General features: G+C 36.8%; 1 protein-coding gene across 1 annotated transcript in view; it reads right to left on the bottom strand.

Annotated features, from left to right (window-relative positions):
* ERICH3 (glutamate rich 3) overlaps nucleotides 1–14,594 on the bottom strand; it is a 111,185-nt gene that overhangs the window by 53,016 nt on the left and 43,575 nt on the right. Inside the window, exon 8 of the mRNA XM_015142624.3 lies at nucleotides 6,416–6,596. Coding sequence (XP_014998110.3) covers nucleotides 6,416–6,596 — 181 coding nt within the window. The remainder of the gene's footprint in view (nucleotides 1–6,415; nucleotides 6,597–14,594) is intronic.

Below are 14,594 nucleotides of genomic sequence, written 5' to 3'. Positions count from 1 at the left end.
TTTTAGGTACTAAAGAGAAATGAAAATAGAGAAAAATATCAACTGTGGTCTCCTCACTGAAAAAGATATCAATAAACAATTAAATCTGGATTGCAGTCACCAAATCCTCTCTTCTTTAAAATTTTATCTCTGGAGATGAACCAAAGGCTTAAAACAAAGTGAGAAGCATGCATTTATGAAAAATTACTGAACTTTAGGTAATGGGAATCCATGCATTTTTTCCTGGGCTACTCTCATCCCCAACATCTAACTACTACCTTATCACAGCAGTTCTAGTAGGGTAGGCCAGGCCACAAATAACCAGCCACTTCACTGTCAGTGGGGGCTGACTTGATTGGAGAGCAAGAAAAGCCCTTGGCCCATGGCATGACCAGGAATAAGCAGGAATCTCAGAGGCAAGCTAACAGGGAAGCTCAGAGGTCTCATGGGCCTGTGACTGTAGTTTTGGGTTTTTTTGTTTGTTTCTTTGATTTGTTGGTTGGTTTGGTTTGGTTTTTGTTTTTTTGAGAAGAATTCTTGTTCTGTTGCCCAGGCTGGAGTGCAGTGACACAATCTCAGCTCACTGCAACCTCTGCCTCCTGGGTTCAAGCTATTCTCGTGCCTCAGCCTCCTGAGTAGCTGGGATTACAGGCGCACACCACCACGCCCAGCTCTATATATATATTTGTATTTCTTAGTAGAGACAGGGTTTCGCCATGCTGGCCAGACTGGTCTCAAATGTCTAACCTTAGGTGGTCTGCCCACCTTGGCCTCCCAAAGTGCTGGGGTTACAGGCATGAGCCACTTAAACCCAGCCACGACTATAGTTCTACTAAGGGCAAGCAACAGGCCAGTGGACAAGTCAAAATTTAAAAGGAAGACAGAAGCAATACGGCAGTCACAGAAGCATTTGATAAGCTCCCTATATATCCCTGGCTAACTGGAAGTGGCATGGATCAGAGAGGGCTCAACCTTTTCATACATCTCTAGTCTACCAGTAGCTTTCCCTTAGGCATAGAAGAAACACAAGAGAATCTGGTGGAAAATAAAAGTTGGAACAGACTTGAAAATTGCCCAAAGTTTAGATGTACCCCTGAACCCACTATAGTCAGCTGAATTGTGTGCTCCAAAAATTCATGACCACCCAGAACCTCAGAATGTGATCTTGTTTGGACATAGGGTCTTTAAAGATATAATTAGTGAAGGATCTAGATGAGATCATCCTGGATTTAACTTTGGCCCTTAATTCAATGATTGATGTCCTTATAAAAAGAGGTGAGGACACACACAGACATACAAGAATACCATATGAACACAGAGGCAGAGATTGAAGTGATGGAACCACAGGGTGAGGAAAGCCAGTTGACAGAGTTAAGAAGAATGCTTCCTTGGGGTTTTTCAAGGAGTGTATCCTTGCCAACACCTTCATTTTGGACTTTTGGCCTCGAAAACTATGAGAGAATGAATTCTTGATGTTTTCAGATATACTTTTGGAGACGTTAGCCCTGAGCTATAAAACACAGAGACTACCCCAAGAGTCCAGACTAAAAAATAGCAATATAATATTTTTTAATCTGAGCAAAACATGGCTGGCTCTGCACCAGAATGACAAAGGCAAAATTTCACAGATTTAATTTTGGTAACTTACTAAAAAAAAACAACAACAAAACCAAAAAAATAAAAATAAAAACAAAAATTAAACAAAAAAAGAAGAAAAAAACAGAAACAACAATAACCTCTGAGGGGAAAAGTCAGAATCCAGAATTCACAGCAGCTTTAATATACTGCCTAAAATGTTAGACCTAAAACCATAAAAACCCTAGAAGAAAACCTAGGCAATACCATTCAGGACATAGGTATGGGCAAGGACTTCATGTCTAAACACCAAAAGCAATGGCAACAAAAGCCAGAATTGACAAATGGGATCTAATTAAACGAAAGAGCTTCTGCACAGCAAAAGAAACTGCCATCAGAGTGAACAGGCAACCTACAGAATGGGAGAAAATTTTTGCAATCTACCCATCTGACAAAGGGCTAACATCCAGAACCTACAAAGAACTTAAACAAATTTATAAGAAAAAATCCACCCCATCAAAAAGTGGGCAAAGAATAGGAACAGACACTTCTCAAAAGAAGACATCTATGCAGCCAACAGACACATGAAATCATGCTCATCATCACTGGCCATCAGAGAAATGCAAATCAAAACCACAATGAGATACCATCTCACACCAGTTAGAATTGCAATCACTAAAAATTCAGGAAACAACAGGTGCTGGAGAGGATGTGGAGAAATAGGAACACTTTTACACCGTTGGTGGGACTGTAAACTAGTTCAACCATTGTGGAAAACAGTGTGGCAATTCCTCAAGGATCTAGAACTAGAAATACCATTTGACCCAGCCATCCCATTACTGGGGATATACCCAAAGGATTATAAATCATGCTACTATAAAGACACATGCACACGTATGTTTATTGCAGCACTATTCACAATAGCAAAGACTTGGAATCAACCCAAATGTCCATCAGTGACAGACTGGATTAAGAAAATGTGGCATATATACACCATGGAATACTATGCAGCCATAAAAAACGATGAGTTTGTGTCCTTTGTAGGGACCTGGAGGCAACTGGAAACCATCATTCTCAGCAAACTATTGCAAGAACAGAAAACCAAACACCGCATGTTCTCACTCATAGGTGGGAACTGAACAATGAGATCACTTGGACACAGAAAGGGGAACATCACACACCGGGGCCTATTGTGGGGAGCGGGGAGGAAGGAGGAATAGCATTAGGAGATATACCTAATGTAAATGATGAGTTAATGGGTGCAGCACACCAGCATGGCACATGTATACATATGTAACAAACCTGCACGTTGTGCACATGTACCCTAGAACTTAAAGTATAATAAAAAATTAAGAAAATAAATAAATAAAATAAAAATAACACAAAGATTAAAAAATATATATACCACCTAAATATGGAGTTTTTAACAAGCAATCCAAAGACATGTTTTTGAAAATGGGAAAATGTGACCTATACTTAGAAATAAAAGCAATCAAAACCACAGCCAGGAATCTAATCAAGACCAACATGTATCTACACAAAAACTTGTGTGTTTATGTTCATAGTCCCAAACTAGTATCAGTACAAATGTCCTCTAATTGGGGAATAAATTTTTAAAAATATGGTATATCCATGTAATGGAATATATTTAGCAATACAAAGAGAGAGCCACTATTGATACTATAAATATGCATGACTCTCAAAAGCATTATGCTAAGTGAGAGCAAAAAGACAAAATACTACCCATGGTATGATTGTGTTTATAGGAAATGTCCAGAAAAGAAAATCTGTGCAGTCAGAAAGCAGATCAGTGTCTTCCTGGGGCTGGCTCTGAGACAGGGACCAACTGTCAAAGAGAACAAGGGAACGTCCTGAAGTGCTGGAGATGTCCCACACCTGGTTTGTGATAATGGCTGCACAACTGTGTATAATTCCAAAAAGAAATTGAATTATACACTTATAATGAATACCTTTTATGGTATTTAATTTACACCTCAATAAAGCTATTCTTTAAAACTGAAAGAAAAAGTCAATGAATAGAAGAAAAATGAGAAACAGAGCTGAGTGTGGTGGCCAAAGCCTGTAATCCCAATGCTTTGTGAGGGCAAGGCAGGGGCATTGCTGGAGTCCTGGAGTTTGAGACCAGACTGGGCAACATAGCAAGACCCTATCTCTATTAAAAAATTTTAAAAATTAGCTGGGCATGGCTGATATAGGAAGATCACTTTACCCCAGGAGTTCAAGGCTATAGTGAGCTATGATTGCGCCACTGCACTCTAGTCTGGGTGAGAGAGAGAGAGAGACTGTCTCTCAAAAAAGAAAAAATTAAAAACAGTTAATGTAAGTCAAAGCACAATGAACTGCTTCAGTTTTGAGTGTTGACTGAAAGCTATTGGGATAAAACAGAGAAGTCAGTGAGAAAGCTGCATAGCCTTAATCTGAGTCCTAAAAGATGGGTAAGATTTGAATTTGAAAAGGAGAAAAGAGAAAGTATTATAGACAAAGGAAATAGCACAAGCAAAGGCAAAATAAAAGTGTGGATGGGATAGTGAAGCAGCTGTATTTGCCAGAGCATAATGAGGAATGCACAGATAGATGCAACAGGATCCGTTTATGGAAATACAAGAAAATGGGGCAGAAAAGGAAGGGATTCTAAGAAAGACAGAAAAAAAAAATGTTAGTTTTTTTCCCACTTCAAATGAACCCAAGAAGCCATGGTTTGTGTTGTCTGAAAAGATAAACATGGCAAATAAAGATGCCTGTGAAGAAACTGTACTCTACAAGTAGCAGAAAATACTCAGTAACTTCATAGGTGTATATAATAAACAATCAGCTTGTGGATTGAAGTCTGAAATCAAATCTCAAGACATCATGAATTACTTGGGAATAAAGGATGCACTTGCCACATTTCTAAATAATTGATTTTATTGATACTTCAAATAAAAAGGCAAGATGAATTAACAAAAGTCAAATTTTAATGAGTTTACTGTTCCAAGCACAATGTTAAATGCTCCCTCTCCATCTTTTAAAACCCTATTCACATTTTACTGAATCATGCACAGCTTTGATTTGTAGAAAGGGCAGATTCTTTTCAGTCCAGCTAAATTGCTAAGATTGCTGAACCACAAGTCAACTCTGAGCCACCCAACTTTTCAATTTTGAACAATTACTTTCCTGGCAATCAAGGGCAAGCTGAGACAAAATTATTGCATGGACAAGATTCAATTATTTAAGTCCCCATTCCATCCTATTATTCAAGACTGTCCAATGCCATAACAAAACGTCCCAGCATCAATATGTATGCAAAATAACACTGAGCCAAGTAACACCCTTTCTCCCATAACCTTTGGTTTTTCACTCTCATCACAGAGTGTACATCATCTACCAGAGAATCATTTAGCTAAGCCGCATTCTTTTTTAATTTGTATCTACCACATTTTCCAGCAAATAGATGTTATATATGCATTTTGTTGAATAAAGTATGATATAAAGTCCAGGACAGTTTTTCATCATGTTAATTCCGACTTTACAGCTAATTTCAGCATTCTCCTAAATTAACAGCTGAAAGTTATACTTTAAAAAAAAAAAGTGTATGTATCTATGCTACTATCATTAGGGATTTCATACCACTCATATCATGAAAATGTAGGAAACTCCATGCTACTCAGAATAGCTCACTGGGGCTGCCTGGAACTGATCAAGGGCCTTGCACCTAGCCAGGGGCTCGGGATTTTCTCTCAACTCTGGTCAGAGTGTTACCTTGGGGAGCCACTCCACCTCTGGAATCATCTCATTTTCCTCATCTACAAAATGAAAGGAATGAACTCGGGAATGCTACAGCAAAATAAACAAGGTAAATTGCAAATATATAAAATTAAAATGGAAAAAAACCTGTTTCTAACATCATTGAGCATCATATTATGTTTCACTTGAAGTTAAAACTACCATTTAAGTGTTTACCATTTTTGTGATGGAAAGTTTTCCATATGTAATTCCTCAATATGAATTTATAGTCTCTCTTTAAGGACATGAATTATATGTTAAGTGATAGTCACTGTCTTCAATTAATGAGGGAGATCAGAAAGACTAAAAGTAAAAATTCCTTGTTTGCCCCCAATTTTCCCCTTAACTCCTACCAAGATTATCCAAATATAAATATTTCTTTTAATTGGTAAAAATGCTATTACTTTTTGGACCCAGTTTCTTAAGCAAAGAAGTAACAATATAACCCTGTAAACACTATTTCTTTTCACTGCTGCTCCCTTGAACTAAATATTGAAGAAAAACCATTACAGTATAATTTGTGAAAACCTATGTTGCATATAAAAATTATCCTATGCTGACAAATGTGGATTTATGATCAAATGAAAGCAAAAATGTACTGAAAAGCTATTTAGCCAACTTCTCCACCAAGTTATTTAGGTGTGACTCACCCTGCAGTTTATTGGATTTGTGATTTTATCTCAACATACTTCTAAAGAACAAATTGCCAATCTGGTATTTTTCTCTTAGAATAATGTATGGTATAATTCACTATGGCAAGCCAAATAGTTAACTTGTAATTTGGGGGACAGCTTATTCGTGCAACATTTTAATGATCATATATCTCCATCCCAAAATTAATCTGTTACCAGGTTAAATCACTCCAAATCCTTTCTTCCACAATCTGCGAGAGTAATTGCTGCTTCAGTTTCAATCATAGAGCAGTAAATCTAGATTTACTTTTAGGCAGCTGGTTTATAAGTCCCTGGATATGCATAATTTCATAAAGTGATTGAAGTCATTTTGATATTATATCAACAGCAGCTTATCTATAGCACCAACTCCAAGCAATTAAAAAACATTCACATTTTATGTGTACCTTTTTCAAGTAGTTTGCCTTTGTAGACACAAAGGTTTTCCCCACCACAGTGCTGTTGATAAACTTTAATTTCATCCCGGAAGTCAGGATTATCAGAAGATAGGTGCACATTTTTCCCCAAATAGATCATTGTAATAGCTGCATTACTATGCAAGGATGTTTTATGAATCCTTCTTGAATCCTGAAATAAACAAAAAAGTGAGGCTTATTAACAAATTACTTTCTAATCAGAGTTCTTACCTGACATTGTAATATGAAGAATAAAGAAGGTTATTTTTAAGTACCTACCAACAAAATCTAAATAAAGTGTCAATTTACAAATGCACAAAAAGTCAAACCCATTGCAAAATAAATCCTCCTAAATAACTATAACATATACGTTTTGGCTTTGTATTTTTAATGTAAATACTGGGGATTTGGATAGAGTTTGTCATTTTTTACTTTAAGTGCAAGTATGTGGGGAGGTGTGTGGGGCTGTGTTTGTTATATATAGTAAAAATTTCAAAGACACCAAGAAGAAACTTTTGGTTCTTTTAGCTGGTTCTCCAATAAAAATCCAAACAAATGAACTAAATAAATATTAGTAACATTATTTTGTTCCAATTTGTACTGACTTAGAGATTTAGCAATAGTTTTTGTAATTGGCTGCTTTATCTTTACAACTGAGCACTGACAACATATCCTTCCCTGGGCTTAGTCCATCTGAGAGGGAGAGGCACATGTGTGATTTCGTCTACGGTCATTCAGAAGATCAGAGGACATCAATCATTTGTGCTTGGGACTATCCAGTTTCACAGGGGCATTCAGTTGATTGAAAACCCAATATCAATATTGTTTATAGTATCAAAACAATCTACCCAACAAAGTCTCTAAAATTACTACATAAACTTATTTGATACCCTGTGGCATTGCCCAATTTAAATTATTTATAAAATATGTAGCAAATGTGTATGCCAGAAAATCAATGTCCTAGGCATTGACTCCTAATTAATTGTTTGAAGTATTTTCATAATAGTGAATGGGCACATTGTTTGCCTAACCTCTATGAGGAAGAGGAAGAAGGAGAGGCAGAAAAAAGGAAAGGAGGAAGAGGCAGAGAAATAAGAAAGGCTGAGAGGGTTGAAAGACTTTAAGGGGGCCTAGTAAGAAAATCGTAGCCCTCTAGAATTGTACACAGGCCAGCCTTTCCTTCTCATCTACTTCACTTTTCTAAAAATCAGTTTTAAGCTAGACAAAAAATGTGCAGAGACCAACTTTAAGTGGATCCAAGGCAGTAATTTGAGTTGATTCCATCAAATTATAGATGCATGAGAAGCATAAATTTTCTAAAGAATAACAAAGTTGCAACAAACATTTTTGAAGGAGCTACTAAAATATTTCTATCCCTAAACTCATCCTCTTCCACTTCAGATATTTTTTTTTCCATTTCATTCTATTTCTCTGAAGCAAAAACCAGAGGAAAGAAATCTGATGGAATGAAATTCTGCTAGCAACGGTCTGAAAGTATAAATGAGGGAGAAAGTCCAAGATTTAAAAATTCAAGCAAATTTTCTTGCCTGTTGGAAGGAAGAGCTCTCAAATAAAGAGATAATCAACAGACATATTACAGGGGCATCAAGAGCCATGAAAGTAAATCAGCAAACTGGATAATTTCTTGCAGATTAGAAACATCTCCCTGAATCACAGTTGAAGCAAAGGGATGATGGCAGGTCTGGCTCCTACTTGGTCAATCATAATCCCATGTTTCCTCTTGCCTGGGCAACTGTGGAGCTGTGACAAACCTGGGTGCAGCCCACTGGACAATCAGCAGACCTCAGGCAAATCCAGCTCCAAGCTGCTCCTAGCACCTTAATGAAGTGACTGATTAAATAAAAGCATCCCCCTTTTGTTAAGTAATACTTTCTGAAGCAGCATGGATTTAGAGGTAGCCCTGTGAGTTTGTAGGAGGTAAGCACTATATAAATACAAGGTAATAGTGGGATTAGAGTCAGGGAAAGACCTGTGTCCTATGTATGAAATGAGAAACTGGAAGGAAAAACTTTTAAAGAGAAAAATACAGGAAAAGGCAGACCCTTATCCTTTTCATTTCCTCTTATTCATATTTCTTTCCACTAAAGCTTATTTCTGATGGTAACATCTCTTTTCTCTTGGGTCTCATTATTTCATTCTCTTTTTTAAAAATCCCCTAATTACTGCCACCAAATAAATTTTTCTGAGTTCTAACAGAAGGCCCAAGTGACAGCTTGTGATTCAATATATGCACTAGGAAACAAACAGTAGTTTCTTTCAATTGACTGAATTGCCTCTATACTTACCATCTTGCAAAGATGTAATGACCAGAGACAGATGAAACTTTAAAAGGTTTCTTGGCCCTTTCTGCTATCCTCAAGTAAGTATCAAAACCTTTCACAAAAATTCAGTTTCGTTTGAAGAACAGGAGCAAGGCCTCATGCCCCTGCATAACTAAAGCTCATCTTTCTGACTTCCTTCACCAGTTGCTTATGACTTTCCTTCTCATTTCTTTTCAGATTTCTCAGGCAAGTACAACTGAGCTGATAAATAAACAGCAAGTCCATTGAGTGGTTAACCCACTAGCCATTATATATTTGCAACACTTAGCATTCAATTGATATACTAAGTTTTCACTGAAATCTCTTTTATCCACACCCACGCAAACAGTACAGGGGTCAAACGGCCTGTTCTTGTTCATAGTGTTGGGCAGTAACTCCTCTCCATCTGCTTCACAAAGCCGTGGTGAATTCTGGACACCAAGTAGGGTGACCATGAAATTTATCATCCAAACTTAGACACACAGTGAAAGAAGTGTTATTAATAATTAGGAAATGGGGAGAAAAGGGCAGAATTTTGAACTCTTCCAGGAAAACTGAGAAGTATGGTCACCCTACGAATTAGTCTCCCCACTTCTAGTCTGATATCCCTCAAAATCTCCCTCCTGTTGGAAATCAGAAGGATCTATTGTTATTAAATAGATCATGTGACTCTCCTGCTTAAAGCCCTCCAGTGATTCCCATTATCCATGGGATAAGTTCCAACATTCCCCAGACAACATAAAATGTGTTATATTTTCTAACACCTACTATCTCCCAGTGATTGCAATTTCTCATGCTACATTTAAATGTCTGGCAACTGAACAGATTGTAGTGGCCCAAAGACTATCAACTACTTTTAATCTCCAGGCCTCTATAATTGTATGAGTCACATGATATTGGAACTATTTCCTTGTATTATCTCTCTCTCAGTAGATAAGGATGACATCCTACTGATTTCATGCCCCCAGTAACTTGCCAGTGCTGACGCTTAGTAAGGAACGAATTAACGTTGATCCAGCTGGACACAGACATGGAACAATTAGGCATTCCATATTCTGTCCTTTCCATATTCTGATAAAGCTACAGTAGGTGGGTTCCACCCTAAATAGGAAGCTTGGTACATTTATAGGAACTCAATAGTTACCAGAACAAGAAAACTGACTCACAGTGTCTTGTTAAACCAAACACCAACTTTGGTGAGTATTCCTTGATAAAGATTGATACAAAACCAGCCTGGACATAAAGAGTAGCAATCCCCATGTTGATGCTGGTGGCCCTAGACAGAGAAAATCTGACACAAGCCAGGGGAAGAGTGTTCATATCCCAAAGACTTAGGGAGCAGCTGGTTGTATGAAAACCTCACAGCACTGCATTACATATGTTCTTCTCTTTCTCTTCTCTTTCTCGCTGGTTTTGCCTCCCACTTTGCTTTTAGTGTGGTTTCTCTTTTCACTTTCTTCTGGGCCATTTTTCTTACTACTGTGTAAACCTTACCTCATGCTTATTCCTAACATGCCCAGAAACACCTCAATCCTTACAGAGGCATCAGAGCTCTAGATTTTTCAGGATCTACCTCACCTATTCCTTCCCACAGATATCATAATAAGGGTTCCTGCTCACATTTCCTTCCCCACTCCCTCTGTTTCCTAATCTACTCTGGTGCTTCCTTGTGTGGCTCTGCATGGTGTAGTGTAAGGGTTATTATTAATATTATTGAAGATGGGGTCTCGCTATGTTGCCTGGGCTGGAGTGCAGTGGTGCAATCATAGTGGTGCAGTCACTACAGTATTAAACTCCTGGGCCCAAGCCAACCTCCTGCCTCAGCCTCCTGAGTAGCTAAGATTACAGGTGTTAGAGATGGGGTCTTGTTATGTTGGCCAGTCTGGTATCAAACTTCTGACCTCAAGCAATCCTCTTGCCTCAGCCTTTCAAGTCACTAGGGTTACAGATGTGAGCCACTGCACCTAGCCTTGTGATGGTTAATTTTACCTATTAATTTAGCTGGATTTCAATGCCCAGATTGGCAAACATTATTCCAGATGGATCCCTGGCCAATGCACGTGGTGTGTCCCCTCCTCTTGGGACATGTGAGTAACAATCTATTTTTCTGATGGCAATTGTCTCTTAATCTGTAAGTCTCACCAAACCTGAATAATTTTTAAAAACCCACATTTTAAAATAGCCATACAGAACGATATACCTACTTTCATTAAGAAAGGGTCAACTAGTGAAGGTTTCAAGCAGCAGAGGAGCATGTTGAGAGTTTTTCCATAAAGTTTAATTTAGCACCATTATGTAGAATCTAATAAAAACGAGGTGAATTTTGCTCATTCTTTTTTTCCCTTCCTGCCTTTCAATCTCAGTTCCCTGGTTCTATCTGTTAACTTCCTACTGATCATTCAAAGCCCATTTCAAATGCCACCTTCTCTATGAGGCATTCTCTAATCTCCTCAGTCAGAACTAATATTTCTTTCCTCTGTGTTTCTACTGTGTTTTATTTATATCATAATTATAGTACTCAACACAATATATCATGGTTTATATATCTGTCTCTCTTGCTAGACTGCAATCTTTATGAGAGAAAGAGTTTAGTCTTACTCATCTTGGTAACCTCAGGACCTAGTATATCACTTGCCTAGTATATCAATAAAAACTGGACTGAGCTATGTTCTCATTTAGAGGCAGGACAAGTATATAGATGACTGCAATAGTTCCATAGTTCCATTAAGAGATTAGTTAGCAAGCCCCTGAACTAGAGATGTAGCAGTAAGTATGAAAAAGGATTGTCAGAGACATGAGCCACTGTTCAGGTGGCATCTAGAGTTGTGCCATCCAGGACAGCAGTCATTTCCCCCATTTGGATGCTGGGCATTTGAAAGGTAGCTCATTTGCTGTAAGTATAAAATATTCATTGAATATCAAACACATAGTATAAGAAAACATACCATACTTAATTAAAATTTTTCATATTGATTACACGTGGAAATGATATTTTAGATATACTTGATTAAATAAAATAATTAAAATCTTAAAATTTATTTCTTGTTTCTCTTTATCTTTTTAAATTGACTATTAGAAAATTTTAGAATTGCATACGTGGCTTGCCTTCTATTTCTATTGGACATCTCTGATCTAGAGAACTTAGCAACTAGCTGGATGTGCAATGCACAAGGAAGAAGAAATTACAGATTTTGAGGCCAAATTACAGGACAAAAGTTTGTGCTTTAAGAGAAATAAGGCGACTGAATGGAGAAACTGACTTAAGTTGTAACCATGTTGAATTTGAGGAGCAGTAGGACCTATCAATTGGGCATCTGTAATTGCACAGGGCTCATTTGGAACCTAGGAGGTAGATAGGGGGCTTTCATGGAAAAGTCCCAAACTAGTATCATAACCTTTTTGCCCTCTCTTTCAAAAAATGTACAAAAAATAAAAGCAAACTTTGTTATTGGTTTTTAAAATAGATAAACATAACCATTAAGTAGGCTCTTATTTGGAAGCCTGTACTTTCACTTTTATAAAAGTGAGCTATATATGAAGCTATATATGAAAGCTATATATGAAACTATCCACATTTTAGCAGGCTTCTGTGTAGAGTAGGTGACTGGTAAGGTTAGACTACCTCGATCTGAATGGGAACACAAAAGTCTGGAGGTAGTGACATAAACCTTAATGCAAAATGTAACTAGTCTCATGGATTCTGTAAATGTAGTACAAAGCTCTGAAGGTGCTAGAACAAAACAGGACAAAGCAACAGAGTCCAGAGACAACTTGCTGGACTGTGAGTCTTAACACACCTTGTCATTTGGCTCTACTGATCATCCCCAGAGACATGAATTACAGAAGCCAGAAACCATGTTGTTCTACACATTCATAGAGAAGCAGGTGGTGGCTACCAGCAAGCCACATTTCATCGCTTTTTACTCTTTCTTTCCTTTTTTTAAGAGCCTTTAAAAGATTCTTTGGTGGATGGTAGCCATAAAATGAAAGATGAATTTATGTGTAAATTAGTCACAACAGCCATCTCCCCCTTAAATGAATCTTTTCTATATCTAAATAAACTAAACTCAAGTATTAATGTAAAAGTGTGTGACTCTCCCCAGTGAGTCAATTTTACTCTATGCCTAAGAATCAGGGCTAGAGTCAACTCCAACAGACATCTAGCATGAAATCATCTGTGAAGATGACTACATCTTGAATAGAAAAACAAGTGTAAAGGCTGAAGCCTATAGGGATGGGTAGATTTATGGGTGAAGATGAAAAGGAATCACAAAGGAGTAGGACAAGACGTAAAAGGAGACAGCGAGGAAGCATGAAAACAAAATGCCGTGGAAGGCAAGAGAGGAGAGGTTTTAGGAAGAGGCAATTAATAGCATAAAATTCTACAAAGAAATGTCATGGTAAATTTAAAAAAAAAAAAAAAACTAAGATGGTAGAAATAAGGCTAAATATATCACTAAAGAAAATAAATATACTTGGACTAAACTCATGTATTAATAGAACAGAGATTCTCAGATTGAATCAAACACAATCCACCCCTATGCTACATAAACGTATTTAAAGCCTAAAGTTTAAAACTAAAGACACCAAAAGACTAAGAGTGAAAGGAATATATACACACATATGCATATACACACACATACATATGTGCATATACACAGCTGACCCTTGAATAACACAGATTTGAACCATGTGGGTCCACATATATGCATATTTTTTTCAATAAACATATTGGAAAATTATTTGGAGATTTACAACAATTTGAAAGACTTGAAGACAAACTGTACAGCAAGAAATATTTTGAAAAATAAGACAAAGGTATGTTACGAATGCATAAAATATATGTAGATGCTAGTCTGTTTTATCATTTACTACCATAAAATACACACAAATCTATTATAAAAAGTTAAGATTTATCAAAACTTACACATACACTTAACAGACCATGCATGGTGCCATTTACAATTAAGATAAAGGTAAACAAATATAAAGACGCAGTATTAAATCATAACTGCATAAAATTAACTTCAGTACATACTGTACTGCTGTAATAATTTCATAGGCACCTTCTGTTGCTATTGTAGTGAGCTCAAGTGTTGCAAGTATCCACTTAAAATGCCATGTGACACTAGTCATGTCCACATGAGCAATTCATCTCTTTACTAAATCATCCATCAGAGTAAAAAGTAGTCTCTCAAAGTTCTTACATATTTTTCATTGTGTTTAGCATAATACTGTAAACACTGAATAACATCATGGGACTCAACAAAGTTTTACTGGTGAAGCTAGAAGCATTCCAAGAAGCAAAGTCATGACATTACAAGAAAAGATTGAATTGAATTCTCTAGCTGAGATTGCTTATAGGTGATGATTCATTTTATAAAAGAAGACATAACTTATGGTATTGATAAATACAGTACAGTACTATAAAGGTAATCTCTCTTATTTATAGTTTTCCTAATAACATTTTCTTTTCCCTAACTTAACTTTGTAAGAATACCATATATAATACAAATAGCGTACAAAATATGTGTTAATTGAATATTTATGTTATTGGTAAGGCTTCCAGTCAACAGTAGGTTATAAGTAGTTAAGTTTTGGGGGAGTCAACATTTATACACAAATTTTCAACTGTGCAGAGTAATGACATCCCTAACCCCCATGTTATTCAAATGTCAACTCTCCATATACAGTACACACACACACACACTCACACATACACAGACACACACACACTAATCTAAAGAAAATAAGAAGTATTATTAGACAAAATAGATTTTAAGACAAAAAGTAACATGACAAAAAGGATCTCCTCACCGGTAAGATTAAAATAATCTTAAGTCTGAGAG

This window comes from Macaca mulatta, chromosome 1, assembly GCF_049350105.2.
Source record: "Macaca mulatta isolate MMU2019108-1 chromosome 1, T2T-MMU8v2.0, whole genome shotgun sequence".
NCBI classification, from domain to species: Eukaryota; Metazoa; Chordata; class Mammalia; order Primates; family Cercopithecidae; genus Macaca; species Macaca mulatta.
The sequence above is the reverse complement of the archived record's forward strand: the minus strand, read 5'-3'. Positions and strand labels throughout refer to the sequence as shown.